Here is a 16,340-nt window from a genome sequence, read left to right as displayed (position 1 = left end):
TACTGACCACAAGCACATAAATATATGGGGTGTGGTGACTCGCAACCCTGGACTCGAAATAGGCTTATTCACTATTACTATTATAAACTTAGTTTATTTGTTGCACTGTGTTTTTGTCCTTGTGAATTCATAGAAGTTGTATGCCTTTGAATATAGATTATAGGTCACGTACAGATGAGGCGTGGGATCTCGCTCCTTTATTCTTGTCTCATATATTGCTCGCTTTTGACATTTGGCTCTGTTGATGTTTTTAGGTTTGTAATTAATGTTGCCATTACTATAGGCTTCTCAGTAATTAGTTTGGGATACCATTTACAACTGATCTATCCCTTATCTCATTGTCATTATTGCCTTTACAAATTTGTACTGCCGGGTAGTGCCTTTTAACATTACACAGCACCATGTTGCTATTTGTTTAGGATCACTACGATGGATGTATCACATAGGCAAACTATTATACTGTGTGCTGAATTACTCTGAGCTCGTACGCATTTTCACTATTTGTGTAGAGTACTTTATTATCTTTAATATTCCACATGATATATCTTTACGGACGATTACTTAATATAAACTGACACTCTGTTATTGAGGAATTATTACTACTATGAACATGATTGATCCGTATTTCCAGTTAATACATATTTAATTCTTGCCACAATTATTAGGAATACTCATGAATACTGACTGATGAATTACGAACTATTTTGGAATACGCACACGCGTTATTTTGGAGACTGACCCCTAACTCGTGCGAGTATGGTTCTTAGTCTTGGTACCATTATACACTGTTAGTGCATTTTCTAAATAGTCTGGTCAGGCCATATTACATTCTCTAAGATACCATGATGGTGATTGTGCTTTCCTCCATATTTTGGTATAGGTCTTAATTTGGATTGCAGCATACAATACCGGAGTTGTTCTGGGTTATGTACCCTTCAGATATTTTACCTTCCACGTTTGTTACCAAGCTTCATAATCAGTTTGGTGAGTTTGTGAATCTTCCATATATAGTTTAAGGAACGTACAGGTTGCTTTTTCTATATTCTTTTTCGATTTCGCCTTACTTACCTACCAATATTGTCTCTTATATATTCTCTTATATATCACTGATCATTTTTCTTTCTTTTTTCTGTAGTCCTTCTGACATCTTGTGCACGATGGTGTAGTTCTTACTGGGTGATGCATTTTTCTTTCGGGTAGGTATGTAGATGGATTGCCGGCACATTCCTGTGCTCACGTGTGTCAACTTTACTCTTTTTCTCATCACCTTGATGGTGGAACAATCTATGGATCTCTGCTTATCGATTTGCTCACAAATTCTTAATATGAGTTTTACTGTTTGTGATTATAACATTCTAGCCTACTTTAGAGTTGTAATTTGGGCTTTTTCATATTTAATGTTTCTAGCCCTGAAGACGTCTGTGGTTAACTCCAAATAGATGAAACACGTGTTGGCTAGAAGTTATATCCCTGTTGAACATTTGCATATGAAAATAAAGAACACAAGAAGAATTCTGTGGAAACGACCTGTGTGGACAGTTTTAAAATGGACAATTATTGCTCAGGATATTAATTTTCTGTTTTCCCTGTAAGAGTGCTGTGAGTGTACAGACTTCAGATCCCTCCCATCCTGTTGCCATTTGTAGTGTGCTGCCAGCCTAGGCACTCACCAATAAGAACACCACCTATGGAGAGTAATATTACACGTCTTTATTCCGCTGCGTCTGAGTCAGAACTCCACATGCTAAGCCTGCCTTCACCTCATCCCTTCAATGCTTGCGCTACTGTGTACAGTGGGAACCAAAAGAGTTCCAGCATTCTTTTATTACAAGACACTACACCAAGTTGCGGTTCTCTTTTTAAGGCAGTCCTCCCTCTCCCGGCACCATTACTGCTGGAATATTTAAAGGACAATCTGGCCACCATAGGTAAGTAAGGGAACACTGGTAGTTTAGGTACCGATTGCAACCTGTGAAGTAAAAGCCAGAGACAAGTGTATTTTCTTCTGTTTTAATTTTCTGGCTTAAAATGTATAGTGAGTGTTACTAAGGGACAACAGTGGTAATGCTAAGATCGCCTGTGGATGACCGAAGAAACATTATAATATGTATTAGAATGCTGCATTCTCTTGTTCGTGACAGGCCTGACATAGGCTTCATTTTCACTTTTAGATGCATCAGTTGGAGTACATCAAATCACTTTTTGAATCCTGTGCATATTTCTCTTGAAATATGCCACACAGCATTATGTGTTTTATTTGGAAAACTTAATGAACTATAAACTTCATGATGATGGGAGATGAATGTTTACAACAAAAAAAAAACCTACGATGCTCATGTAGGGCTCGTTTTGGAATAAATTGATTTTAAAGGACTTCAGCCTCGAGCTATGTTGTGATTCTTGACTATTCCAAAGCTTTCCAAAAAAAACAGGCAGAACATGGCAAGAGTCAAAGAAAAATTCCACCTGTACTCGTTTTAATCAGTTAAAAAATGTTGTTGCATAATAGTCAAGCAGACTTTTTCCCCAGCTAATTAATTGCTGGAACAATGATATTCCTTTGTCCAATGCTCTCCTAGTCTATACATTGTGTGGTGGAAAAGGTTATTACAGGCTCTTAGACTATTTCTATGTGCCAAAAATATGACGTCGTAAGCCAAATTACGTTGTTATACTATAAATCTGTCAACCAAACAGAGACCTAATGTTTTGCATGTTTTGAGTATTTCTCTGTGCTATAAATTTGTATTCAGTGATCACATACACGGATGCAATGGGCCTTAAGGCAAGCAAGGAAAATTGGCTCTCCTTCCCAAAGTTGAGTAGTGAAAGATGGACATGAATGAGGTTCAGTGGCCCCCTCACATCCTGCCCCGCAATACCACAGCTACAGCTTCTACTGTACTGATGATAGGTACACCCCTTCACATTCTCAGTTATACCTTGTTGCAGTACACTTTAATTCCTTGCTCTTAAGTCTCAGTTCTAGTTACACTGGTGCGAGACAATTTCACGGACAGAGATATTGTCATCCGCCATTTTTCTTAACAAAGAATCAGCCTCCGGTTAAACAAAACTTTGATTACTGCCCCACCACCCCCACCCATTCTTTGACAGTAGTGTTATCTCCTGCAGGGGTTACTCAGCACTCTTCCATAGTTCATCTCTCGCATTAGGTTCACAGCTTTTGTATTTTCAGGTCGTGTTTTGTTACCATTGTAAAGAAGAACTCGACAAAGCTGTTAGTCTAACAACGTCAATATTACCCTCTCCCACATAGAGAAGAAATATTGACTTTACAAATATGAATTTAATGGACCATGCTTTGTTTTCCATGGCTTTAGCTCGCCACGGTTTTTCCAATACCGAGTCTTCTGTAGAAGGGACTTCATATTTTAGTGTTTGAGTGTAGTATGGACATTTCTTCCTTGTGTTCCAAACTCAAACGCGTGGTCATTGGATCTTCAGGATAGTAATATCACTAATGGGGGTGTGACCAGTATTTTGTCTGCTTTGACCAATTCTTGCACACGTCTTTACAGAATCACATGAAGGTTCCACTTCTCATTTGCTGGCAGGTTGGCCACAGTAGTCTCTAGGAATTTCTACTTGCCTTCCTACAAAAGTCCAGGTGCAGCAGTTAATCTGAATGCAACGTTTTAATGATGCTCACCAACAAAGGACTAGACTCTGATGGATGAGTGAGTTACACCCTAAGTGGAACTGTTTATAACATGGATGACAAGTCTCATAATGAGTAAGCCATTGGCAGTTGACCAGTAGTTGTGTGTTACTGATTTGCTTAAATGCTCCCAAGAGGGGATACTGTATACCGGCTCTCCCTGTGTAAATCTGTGCTGTGGCATGACTCGACATCATTGATTCCCTCTGAGTGTAGGTGGTATGTGTAAGGAAATTCACCTTGTGACAGGGTTTTGCCTTATTTTTTAAATATTTTCATGGGACTCTGTTTACTACCATTATTGGCATATTTTGATTGGGAGACTGTTAAACACTTAGACTTCCCATTGCATTTGTCCTGAACTCCTAAACACAATAAAACATTGGCTGAAAACAATTGACATATTTAACTTTTACACAAGGCTGCAGTACAATGGTACAGGAAGTGGGGGCAGTGGTATAAAAGTAAACTGGAACATTTGGGCTGCAATGTAGGTTTACCAATGAAAACCTGAACTTGTTTAGCCAGAGCTGCAGCCAGCACTTGCCACAGAAACTGTTTTGACAAGTTTAAAACCCAACTTTTGAAATCAACAAAATTATCCGTAAGGAACGTCTTTAAGTAGAGTATTGAAGTCAACAAGATTTGGGTGGATAATGTTCAAAAGTGAGACACGGCTTGTATCTAGATGTGTGTCCCTGCAGTAACAATATCTATTTCACTGCATTGGCTCTGTAAGCCTTTCCCACTGGCAAAGGTCTTGAATACTTCATAATCTCCATAGTTTGATTAACGAAATAGCCACAGAAATCATATGCCATTGTCTTTTTTATTACCATGCTAATTCATTTGCGAACATGGTGAACATGGATGATTTGATTAAAACTTGCTTTTGCTTTTATAAGCCTGAAATAAAAAACTTAAGGTCTGTCCGGCTTCCTCTTCAGAACTAGCAAGGGCTCGTAGGTAGGGGCGTTTTCCTGATTTTAATAGGATAGATTCTAGGTGGGAATTTAGAACTCATTCGCTGGCATTTGGCCCCTATAAGAAAGGCTTCCAACCACAAGGACCTCAATATGCAGCTGCACTGGGAGAAGTTAAGTAGAGGGAGAACCTGCTGCCTATATCTACTTGGGAACGGACAAAGGTCTTGGATCTTACTCCCATCTGCATCCAAGCTTTGCAAGTGCTTCTCAAGGGATTAACCACCAGGCCTAGTCGTCCAATTGACATTGAGACCAAGAAGAGGACTTAGTTCAAGAACTAGCTGATCAGGGATTGGAGTGTGTTGTAGCCCTGGCTACAGCAATATTGATCCCAAGCTGAAGTACCTTTCTAGGTGTGTGTACTTGAGATGGAAGAGGTGTGGGTGGCGAAAGGGTACATGCAGCGTTATGCCATGACCTCCCCCTCTTCTGTGAGATCACCGAGCCTAGAGACATCTTTAAAGAAGAACTCAGTAGGTCTAATCTCTTGGACTTTGGCTGAGGTAACTGTCCCTTACCCCAAAAGAGGGTAGGGAGGTCTAGAAGCAATTGAGTGTAACTGACTGAAAAAGTAACTGACTCTGCTCCTGTCCTTCTGGCCTTCATGATACAGAACAATGCTGATAAATTATTTTAATTTTTGCTGCACGAGGGTCCTCCAGTGGCCGCTTTTAGTAGTACACTTCTTCTAATATTGACTTTTAACCCAGCATTGTTCTCATGGGAATTTTGTTAACATTTTCTTAAAGACTAATATCTCTTGATTCCCCTGGTCCAATTTTTGTTTTCTTGAACTTGTTCTAATATTTTACATTATTCTTATCTTGACTTAGAAGGCTTGGTATTTGAATTGTTTATCTAATATAGCAGAGACCCTCAAACAAGCAGACATATCTTATCACATGAACTCTGACGACACTCCACTTTACCTAAAGATTTCCTCCCTGGAAGACATCATACAACTTAATGACACACTTCTGAAAACTCAATTCTGGCTATCACAGAACCACCTCAAATTGAAGGCCCTGAAAACAGAATTCCTACTCGTATCACCGCCACACAGCTCACCAACAGCTAAAGAATGGATTACCCACCTTAGTGCCCTCAATTGCAAACCTGCTATCATCGAGTCAAAACAGTCCCTGGATACGAATCTCAACATGTGAGCACACATCAGTGCATCCACAAGAGGAGCTTCTATTCAAATTAATCTCCTCAGGAAGGTACAACGTTATACCCCACCTCCAGATTTTGAGATAGGAGTACTGTCCTTAGTCATCTCCAGACTGGAATACAGTAGTGCAACTTTAACAGGTTTGCTGAAAGCAAGGACGGCTCCAATTAAGTTGACCCTCAATGCAGCAGCAAGATAGATTAATTACAAGTTTGAGACATTTCAACCACATCTCTTAAATCTCTTCACTAACTAATCCCTAACTCAGTGTGATCTTTCAAGAATTCTCTCTTGCATCAGGAGCTGCATCCCCTTTTCCACTGTGAGACAGACACATCAAGAGAGACACAGAGAGGGAGGGGGGACTCCTGCTACCATTGATGAAAGCCAAGATCCAGCTGAAGATCACCTGCTAGATGCACAAAGCCCTACACAATAAGGCACCCTTATATCTTGCACAGATGCTCAAAATATCAGGAAGCAACGGCTCCCTTAGATGTGTGAGCTCCCTCCTGCTAGTACCTCCAAGATTCAGAAAAAAAGAAGGCCTATCACCGCACCTTCTAAAGGTCGGCCCCTGGAACTTGGAACTCTCTTCTTCCTGAAGCACTTGCAAATCCCTCAACCTATGCCTTCAAGAAAGAAGTCCAAATCATCTTATTTAATAAATTCCTTCCATGGGATCTCCATTTCAGGATCAGGCCTGATTGTTTGAACACTGGAGACTGGAAGTTCTCACACTATATACAGACCACTATAGCAAGGCAATTGTCTCCTCACCCAGGGTGGTATCGGACAGTGTACAGTTAGTTTATCCTTTAATTTAATCTAACAGGTTGTTGTCTGTGTTGTAACGGGATGGGGGTTTCTCGCTGTACAGTGCTCTGATACCTTTGGGTCTTGTTCACACTTATAAAACTCTCTAAATAATAATGTTGTTGTGATGCTACATAAATATTTCACACATTTCTCTTTGGAAACACCTGCTACATTGTGCCCTTGCTGTAGCAGTAAATCTCCAGTTTTCTAATTGAAACTTGGTTACCTAACAAGGCACTGGATTCCTAGTTTGGTGAAGCATTCTCAAGCTAATTGTACAGGATCTCACAGTGCACGAGTGGAGCCTTGGTACATAAGACGTGGGAACCTGTAGTAAGAGTATCCTTGGGGTTTGTGTAGCCCCTAAGGTTGTGGGATGCTTCATAGTGTTTGACCAGTGAGAATCTCTGTCCCTCTTTTCTCTGTCCTCCTGCACCGCTGTTTCCTTACAATGTAATGTAATGTAATGTAAGTGCCAATTTGTATCGCGCGGCAATCGCTCCAAGGAGCATCTAGGCGCCCAGAAAGGACCACCAGATGTTAGGTAGTCCCTATGCTTACTTGACCGAGAACCCGAATTACACTAGGCTTCTGGCAGTTATATCTTGGAGATTAAAGATCCAGGTTTTTAGATGTTTACGGAAGTCTATTTCTTTATCCAGTAATCTCAACTGGGGGGGAAGAGTATTCCATGCTTTTGCTCCCAGTACCGCCAGGGATTTGCCCCCTCGAGTTTTGAGTCTGAAACTCGGGACGGTAAGCAGGTTGGCCGTTGAAGAACGCAGTGCTCTGATTGGACAGTATCTGCTGAATTTTTTCCTCAAATAGGACGGGCCTAGGTTGTGAACAGCTCTAAAAGTAATTAACAGTACTTTAAACAAAACCCTTTTTGTAATGGGCAGCCAATGTAATGCCTTGAGGGCTTTGGTTGCAGATCTTTTCGGCCATTTTAGAACCAGCCTCGCTGCTGCATGTTGCACCATCTGAAGTTTGTGTGTGACAACTTTATTTGTACCAGCATAGAGGCTGTTGCAGTAATCCCTCCCTTCTGGCTGAAACCATTCTAAAGCAAAGTGCATGTGTTGTAGTTGGAATCACATCCCCCTCGATGAAGAAGGAAGGATCTTGTGTGAACTTTACTTGCACCAAGCCAATTCCAGCACGTTAGCCTATGCCTGAGAGAAGCAGCATGTGAATAGACTACAGCCAAGAGCATGGCCAGAGCTTTACATCTTAGACAAATAGGTGGGCTGCCTGCCACTCCCCCGCATCATTTGTCTGGTCCTGCTGATGAAGCAGGGATCAGGAACTCTATCGGATTAGACAAAGAGGATATGGTTTCCATTACATGGCCGGGGAATAGCAGTCCTCCTGATGGCTGGCTGCTTTGTAGCTGTGGCATGCCTCAAGGCAATAAACTTTGTAATTATTGGCTCAACCAAATGTATTGGTTATAAACTGACTCCTTTGGCTTTTCCATTGATCACCCTTTTTCTTGGAAAAGGTCGGCACAAGTGAGTAGGAAGGGTGGAACAAGAGGCAGAAATGAGTATCTCCCCAGGAGAAATAGTGAACATACTCCAATAGTCAGGAGGAGACTGCTGCTGCAACCTGAAAGAGAGAGGAGATAGACTATCCAGCAGAGAGAATCTGCCTTCCTTTGGAACAGAGTCCAGTGATCTTTAGTCTGCTGTGAGGAGCTTGAGATGGCCTTTCAAGGCTTCAGAGCAGCCTGACCTGTCCAAGAAACCTGGCGAGTGGTGCTAATGGCCCTTGTGCTTCTGCATTCTCGGCTACGCCTGTTTCATATGCCATGAAAGAGCGCCATGGGCCAAGTGCCTTCTCATCCACTTATAAACTACAACCCCTGAAGAGACACCCCTAACTCCTCTCTGCATCAGGAGCTGCATCTGCTCTTCCTCGTTGAGAGACAGGGAGGGAGGGGAGCTGCTGCTTCCAATGATGGTGCCATCAGCACAGGTCCCACGACGCGGGGAGATGGGCATTTCCAGGGCTCCCTTTGTTAGAGGTAATGTAATACTTATCAAGTATGTGCCCTTAAGAGCCTGACACTGCAGGTGGGTTTAGAAGTTGCCCTCCCCTTTAAAACTGTTTCTTTGTCACAGATGTGTATAGTATCACTACGGCACAAAATAGAGTAACTGCAATACCTGCCAGAGCAATGGTGTCTGCCATACAACCACTATTACTATGCACTGTTACTATGCATAGTTCCCTAATGTAATCAGTCCAAGTTATTGTACAGAAAAACACTCCTTGCATCATATTTATTTTGAGCTATAATTGCCAGTTAAACTAGTATTTTTATCCCATGCGCGCCCCAAGACTAAGCATTGACGTGTGAGGACTTACTATCCACAAAGTCCAAGCCCAAAGAGCAGTTACAGGGCAGTGGATGAGCTTGCAGTAGTGCCTGGCTCCTGTGTTTCCAGGGGCAATCCCAAAACTTGCAGCAGACGCTGGCATTGCCTCTGAGCTCAGCTGTCTCTAGAGAAATGTCCTGACAGTTGCAAACGTGCTGTGCAGATGGTACCTACTTGTGCGTCACAGGTTGACTGTTTTCAATTGACTTCTGTGTTGCCATGTTCTCCCTGCGTGTTATCAGCATGCACGAATTAGGCAGCAAGCAGGCACTTTAGTTTTACAAGCACTCTCTGACGCGGCCAGAGTGCTGCACGTACCGGTTGTAAGGGTTGGCCAAAGTGTCATTCTCAATACAACATAGCTCCCACTCTGCAAATGCAGTAGATCTGTGATGCTGCGCTCCAGAATCTGGCCAGGAGTCCTGTGTGGGGGCAATGGAGGAATGTGGTATGAGGGTTTAGGAAAGAGCATAGTTTAGGGGTGAATTAGATGTCAGTGAGGTGGATGTTTGGTAAGTGCTAAAAGTGAGAGCCTCTCAACAGTTTATGGAAATCCATTCTTCACTGAGTGCAGCCCTTGTTTCTCCTTGTATTCTATGTATAGAGGCAGTTGTCAGGCTCAGAGTCTATACTTTTTAGAGCTGCCATCTCTTAACGAGGTTGTCCAGGTTAGTCTTATTTTCTCTAATAAAACTGTTGACCCTAACTTACTGTTCTTAAACGCTAATTACTAGATCTGGGGCCTTCTGTGAATCTCAAAGGACCAGGGCACCGGAATAGAAGTAAGTCGAATCCAACTTCCACTAGGCCAGTTGTGTGCAGTGCGGCAGATGTGGAGGCTCTTTTCAAAGTCCATTGTCGAGGTCACAGGCTAGGAAACTTCCTGATTTGTGTCTAAGGAAAGAAAAGATGCTCCGCTATAGTTCACAGAATTTGAGCGTCTGTGAAACGTCAATGTTAAGGCAGTTTCTGCTCTTTAGGACTGCAGCTAGGGGCCGGTGAATGCGCCATACACCGAGACACCAGCCAGAGAAGGGCATGTGGGTGCGGGGAGGGAACTATTTTGTTTCTGCATTGCTGTCACCGATGAGATACATTTCACAGTCCTGGGCATGCATTCCAACAATGTTCTGCTGACACGCACCAATTAATATTTTGATTTCCGAATTCATTATGTGCTGTCAGGTCGGATCGCGTGCACCCTTCATTTCATGATTGCCGTAAGATTATTAAAAGCAGGGCCTGCCAAATATTCGTGTTCACCCGGTGAGCTAGAGCAAGTGCCAGGTGACATCACCCTGTATCCTTGTTCACGTGCTGCTGAGTGGAAACCCTGAGTTCCTAGAGCAGGACTCGGTATTCCTGCCGTGACCTTCAGCTCGAGGGCATGTGAGGCTCATGTGAGATGGCAGGCTGCTGGAACTCGCACTGGATCTCTCTTCGTGTGTGTTCAGGGCTGCAGCGAACTCACACCTTAATTTTGGGGTCTACACAACGCTACTAGAATGAAGACCCTCTCTTTCGCATACTTTAGGTTACTGCGTACTGCGTAGCCATCCTTTGATTCGAGTCGCCCACGTCACCAGTGCCAGCTACATTTACGCAGTTCCGGATTACCAAATAGGCAAAGTAGGCACCGGCCTGTGGGCCCCACTCCTTTGAAAATAATATTGATCTGATCTTAAAACAAAATTACAATCAAGCTTTCTTAAACTGTTTCCAATACATGTTTGTTTAATAACATTAATAATTGTTAATGCTTAGTTTTGTGTAAGAAAATTGGTTTGGTAAAATTAAAAACGTATTAGGAGATCATTTGGGGGGGGGGGGGGGCTGTAATTTCGACTGCCGAGGGGCCTCCAGGGCATCTTTAGGTCCGAAGTGACCTGGAATGATGCTCCACTCTGCCCATTGCTTGCGTGCCATCCTTCAGCTCTTCATAACACTACAGATCATTAGCCATCCTATTGAAATGAGTTACCCTGATATGAGTCTTTGGGCCCCTCAGTCTCTGCCACAAAAAGCAGCCTTGGTTCAGGACGCTAGAGTGACGTTTCGCCTGTTGTCTCCCGCCCTCAGGTGTATTCTCTCGGTGGGATCCCGAAGCTCCTGCTGCTCCTGAACAGCGAGAGCGAGGACATCCAGCGGGCAGCCTGCTCCGCGCTGCGAAACCTGGTCTTTGAAGACAACGACAACAAGCTGGAGGTCTGCGAGCTGAAGGGGATCCCGGTGCTGCTGCGACTGCTGAAGCAGACCCGGGACCTGGAGACCAAGAAGCAGATCACTGGTGCGTGCCAGCGGCCAGAAAAGGGTTAACATCCCCGTGAATGTTACTGAGTGGAGGGGGGAGGGGAGTTAGCTGTACAATGGCCTCTGATCTACAAAGGTCAGTTATCCCCATCTCAGTGGTTTTCGTTAGGAATGATTGTGGGAAATGTTTCAAAACAAAGCATCCCAGAATTGATTCAATGCACTTGGCTTTGTTTCTTCGACTACAACCGTATTTTGTTCTTGGGGAGTTGATAAGAATGTCAAAACTATGTTTTTCATACTCCTCCATCAAATAGTTAGCTGCTGAGATCTGCAAAGACATTTGGTTCTACCCTACAGGCCATGAGTTTGAATGCCAGTAAGGCCAACTTAGACTGCTATTCCTCTAATGTTGACAAATGGAATACTATTACATAGGGTAACAGTAATAACTGCTATTTACAGTGTTCAGAATACAGAAATGTGGTATCAGATGCTGTACAAAAGTTAGGATCATTGCTATAAAGAGACCCATCCTTATTTCAGTGTGCTAACGCCTTCCAGTGTAGTCACAGGGGCCCAAAGTAAAGTATTAAGCTGTAAATCCACATCTCGCCATCAACCCCATCTGTCCTGTTTGGAAGCCTACGACAGTGAGTTTCTACCGAATATTAATCTGCCTCTGGATACTGGAATTTCCCCCCACATTTGAAGGACAGATCATCTTGCATGGGGCTAACAATGTCCCCACACAAGACCCAGTATCTGGAGTAAATCGGCATTTCTATTACTTTCAAGCAAAACAATTTGAGCATTTCCTGACCGAGAGATACTGCAGACCATACCGTGTGCATTCTTCTCCTACCGAGGTAAAGCCACAGAGGTGTGACTGATGTTTCACAGTAACTCTGTTTTAGAGTCTCTAAAATCATATATAAACCTATTGTTTTTAAGGGGTGGTCTTTGTGAGCATGTGGACGATCTTGATTATTTAACTAGCTTTTTATGGGTGTCGTCAGACTTCCAATATTCTACCTTCCCTAGTGTGTGTGTGTGGGGGGTGCCTTTGATCTATGTGTGTGCGGGGCGATGTATAAAGACGGAGCATGCTGTAATTGGGTGTTGTTGGCAATCACAGCGTGCCCTCAGGTCATGTGTATACCCTTCCAGTCCCAGCAGACGGCTGCAGTGGGACCCTCCCTTATGGCGCCAGGGGTCTTGACTATGTCCTTTTTCTAGAGGGTCCTTTTTGGGCTAGCTACAGGCTTCTTTTTACTGGTCTTTTGGGCTTTTTTCCTTGGTTTTCATGTGATTTGCTGTCTCTATGTAGTGTACCAGAGGGGGTCAGAGAGCTGTTCCGTGGCCTCCATGTGGTTATGAAGTGGCAGTGTCTAAGATTGGGCTTATTGCCTCCCCAGGCATTGTGTATAAGGCCTTGTGTGTTAGCTGATCGCTATGCCAGATACTGCGGTGAGCATATTCCGGTGGATCTCACATGGAGCTGTCATGGACTTTCGCAGTCTCTTTTTCCCGGCACCTCCCTCTCCCTTCTACATTTTATCCAGGAGCTTTGGGCCTGCTGTCCCAGGCTGTGGCCAGGGACTTCTAACCGTGGACAAGCTACTTTCATTGTTTGGAGGGACATGACCCGACGAGCAGGCTTTGAGATGTTTGAAAAACTTTGAGGGGAAAGGAGGAGGGAGAATATTGCTAAAATGAGAATCCAGTGTGAGGCCAGAACTCTTCTAAATTTTTCTAACCGGAGGTGATGGGCTGAGACAGTTGGTTGCTCGGGTGGTCCTCTCCTTCTGACTGACTCAGTGCTGTGCGACGCTTCGCCACCTGTTGAATCTTTTGCGGTTTGAGGTCATGGGGTCTTCACTATCCTGAGCATATGGGAAATCTGGCTCCTGACACTGGAGGACAGCTTCGTTTCTGAACTGAAAGGAGGCCTCCGCTGGCTGGAGGCTTTTGGTTTTTGGGGGTGCTGCGGTTGGAACCACAAGGCATAAAATAATTTTTGTCCTGGGGTGGAGGCCTGAGAATGGGGTCCTTTCGACTTAGTCATAGGAACCAGCACCAATTCGACTTTGGTGAGGGGACTGGAGTGCCTGCTTTTATGCACTAGTCGGAGAACCGTCCTGTCCCCTCGTCAGACTGCCCCCCGAGGTTTACATGTCTCCTGTTGGCATCTTCCCCACTTCCTTTGCTTCCTGCGCCTACTCACAGCCTCCAAATAAAAGGAAGGGTGAAGCTGAGGTGAGGGCCCTCACAAACTAATGTCAAGTGTCAGCGCCATCTGACTGACTGGTCAAATGGCAGCAGGCAAGGGCATAACACGGGTTATTTTCCTGAATCCCATTTGGCCCGTATAAAATGCACTTGTCTGAAGCCTTCGATACTGATAGATGATAATTAGGAAACTGAGGTCAAGGACAGTAAACATGGGTAAATCTCATAGAGCGATCATGAGTAAATTAAAAGTTTCATTAAAATATAATCTTACGTGAAAGGTGAAATTGAAAATGTATCTGGATCAATCCTGATAAACTTCTTTCTATTTTTTGATGTAGTTAGTTATTTGTAAGATTTAAGTGTCATAAATGCCCCTGCACCATTCAAGTTCATTTACCAGCTAGAATTATCAGTAAGGATGTCATACATAAAATCACTACAGCTTAAAGGGACCAACTGATGAAGAAAGTACCAATAGCTCTTAAAACTCATCATCAAACAAAGCAATAATCCACAATGTGTATTACCGGTGAATGTTAGTAATGTGGATCTGGGTTAAGAGAACAGTTTTTTACCACCTCACTAAATGGCCCCTCTAAATCTAATGGTTTGGAGCGTTTTATCATAATGATTTATTGTTGTCCATTAGCCTCGGCGTCTCTCCTAGTGGCTGGTACTTTACATGATCGTTCTCCACCTTGTATTAGGACTGAATCTCTGTCCTCACTACTCTGCCCTCACCTATGTTGAGAAGGAAAACGGTACTTAAGGCAGAGGTGGAAACTGATGTTCCAGAAATGAACTCCAGAGATAATAGTGCAAGCTGGATCTTCGCTGCACAGGTTATAAATAGCGAAGCCTGTACAAAAGCATTTCTGTGTGACACATGTGAAGCTATTCAGAGAATTCTGAGATCCTTCTGGTTATTCATTTACACAAAAAAAAAAAAAAATCTGTCAATCATTCGAACCAGATCTCTTGTGGCTTAAGTATTGAACACATTATTAAGAGTTTTAAAGTATACAACGAATTTAAAAAGAAATGTTCTGTAGTAAGAAATATTAAAGTTACAAATACTGAACAGGCACATTAAGCAAGTAATTAATTCTCACATTCTTCTTCTCTGTGTGAGTTTCTTTTAACAAGCAATGTAAAGTCAGGGTTGCTTCTGCTTTTCATTTGGGAAAAGCACAGAAATACAATACTTTTCTTGTTTAAATAAAGCTGGAGCAATATATTTTCATAATCCAAAAATTATTTGATACTGGAAAATGTATATCAATAACATAAAATGGGATAAAAGGGTTACAATAATAAAAATAGCAGCAAAGATTTAATATGCAAATGGAGAGAACAAAAATCAACCAGTACAGTGGTATAACCTTTAACTACCCAACCATAAGCATCAGACTGCCTCTTAATACAACAAAAGGAGAGAAAATGCAGATTACAGCAGCAAGTAGGAGAGATGTGAGTGATTTGCCAAGATTAAATCATAGGGACTCCCCTTCCCATTAGCGACAATGGACGTTTTGGGATTGGCAATTTCCCATTAGCTGCAATGGATGTTTTGGGTTTGGCTATCCACTTGATAAAACTTTAAATCGTCCATGAAAGAAGTATTAAAGGTTTAATCCGGGTTTTAAAATATGTAACTAGAATACTGCTATTTTAGGATTTTAATACACTTTGTGCTCTAATTGATATGGGAACAGATATGATATGTTTATTGGACTCCTATAGAATTTCTTCCTTTTGAAGTCAAGGACAGCTAAATTCTGAGCCAGCCATCACTAAAATAAGCACAAGTCACGATAGTGGGGTGTTGGCATTATTATTTCATGTGATTTGCAATAGGAAACTTAGCAGAGATGCATCTGGCAAGCCTACCCTTACTGGCTCGTTTTCCAAGTCAACACTACATTAAATGATCATGAATTCTTAGTTTAAGATTTCTTCTTCACATATTACTGATAACATATCCCATACTACTGGTTTATACTCTTACCCAATATAGACTGTAACTTATATAAAAGAGAAATGTATTGATCTAACAACTGTTCTAAATTGTAAAGGACACAAGGAAAAGCTGCAATTTTGAAATTACTCATTCAGGATTAAATTGAGACACTAGGTAAATTAAAGTTATATGCTATGGTTCAAATACTTTATGCTAATGAAGTCTAATTTATCTGTTAACGTGCATATCAAAGTAGTTATAAAAGGTAGAAAGAAGGTACTGGTTAATGTACCCATGGAGCTTGTATTCAGGTCTGAACTAAATCAGTTGACACAACTATAATATGTGGCACCCTCCTCTGTAAAGAAGTCTCTAATTGAAACAAAAAAAAAAATATGTGAACAATTAAATAAGTGAAAGGCACAAACAAACAAGGATGAAAGAGTAGTGAAATCTAGCGCAGTCCATAAAAACATAGAACTCAAAAGATTTCTGGTGAGTTGTTTTGAAAGCCTGTCAACATAAAATGTCCATGTCCTTACCAATTTCTGAGCACTTTTCTGGCAACATTTATATTCAAAATAAAATGAGCACAGTAAATTTATGCAGGAATGTCTTGTCTAAAAGGGATGCTTTGTATATGCTTCCAAATATATTTGAGGAAATTAAGCTACTAGAAAGGGCATAGGATTTCCACAGTCAGGTCCTTGATTGGATCCCTGAAGCATTAATGATGAAAGAACCTGAGCTATGGGTAAGGTTGCACAATCTTCTGTATAAAGATTACTCATTGATAAGGTTCTGGATTCCGGCAGTTGAGTATACTTGTATGAAAAAGTCTGATATTGTC

General features: G+C 42.2%; 1 protein-coding gene across 1 annotated transcript in view; it reads left to right on the top strand.

The window, feature by feature from the left end:
• Positions 1–16,340, top strand: part of PKP2 (plakophilin 2) — a 416,690-nt gene that overhangs the window by 185,817 nt on the left and 214,533 nt on the right. The window contains exon 5 of the mRNA XM_085652804.1: positions 11,125–11,332. Coding sequence (XP_085508930.1) covers positions 11,125–11,332 — 208 coding nt within the window. The remainder of the gene's footprint in view (positions 1–11,124; positions 11,333–16,340) is intronic.

Source organism: Triturus cristatus, chromosome 4_1 (genome assembly GCF_964204655.1).
Source record: "Triturus cristatus chromosome 4_1, aTriCri1.1, whole genome shotgun sequence".
In the NCBI taxonomy this organism is placed as follows: domain Eukaryota; kingdom Metazoa; phylum Chordata; class Amphibia; order Caudata; family Salamandridae; genus Triturus; species Triturus cristatus.
Note: the sequence above shows the minus strand (reverse complement) of the source record. Positions and strands in the feature narration are given on the sequence as shown.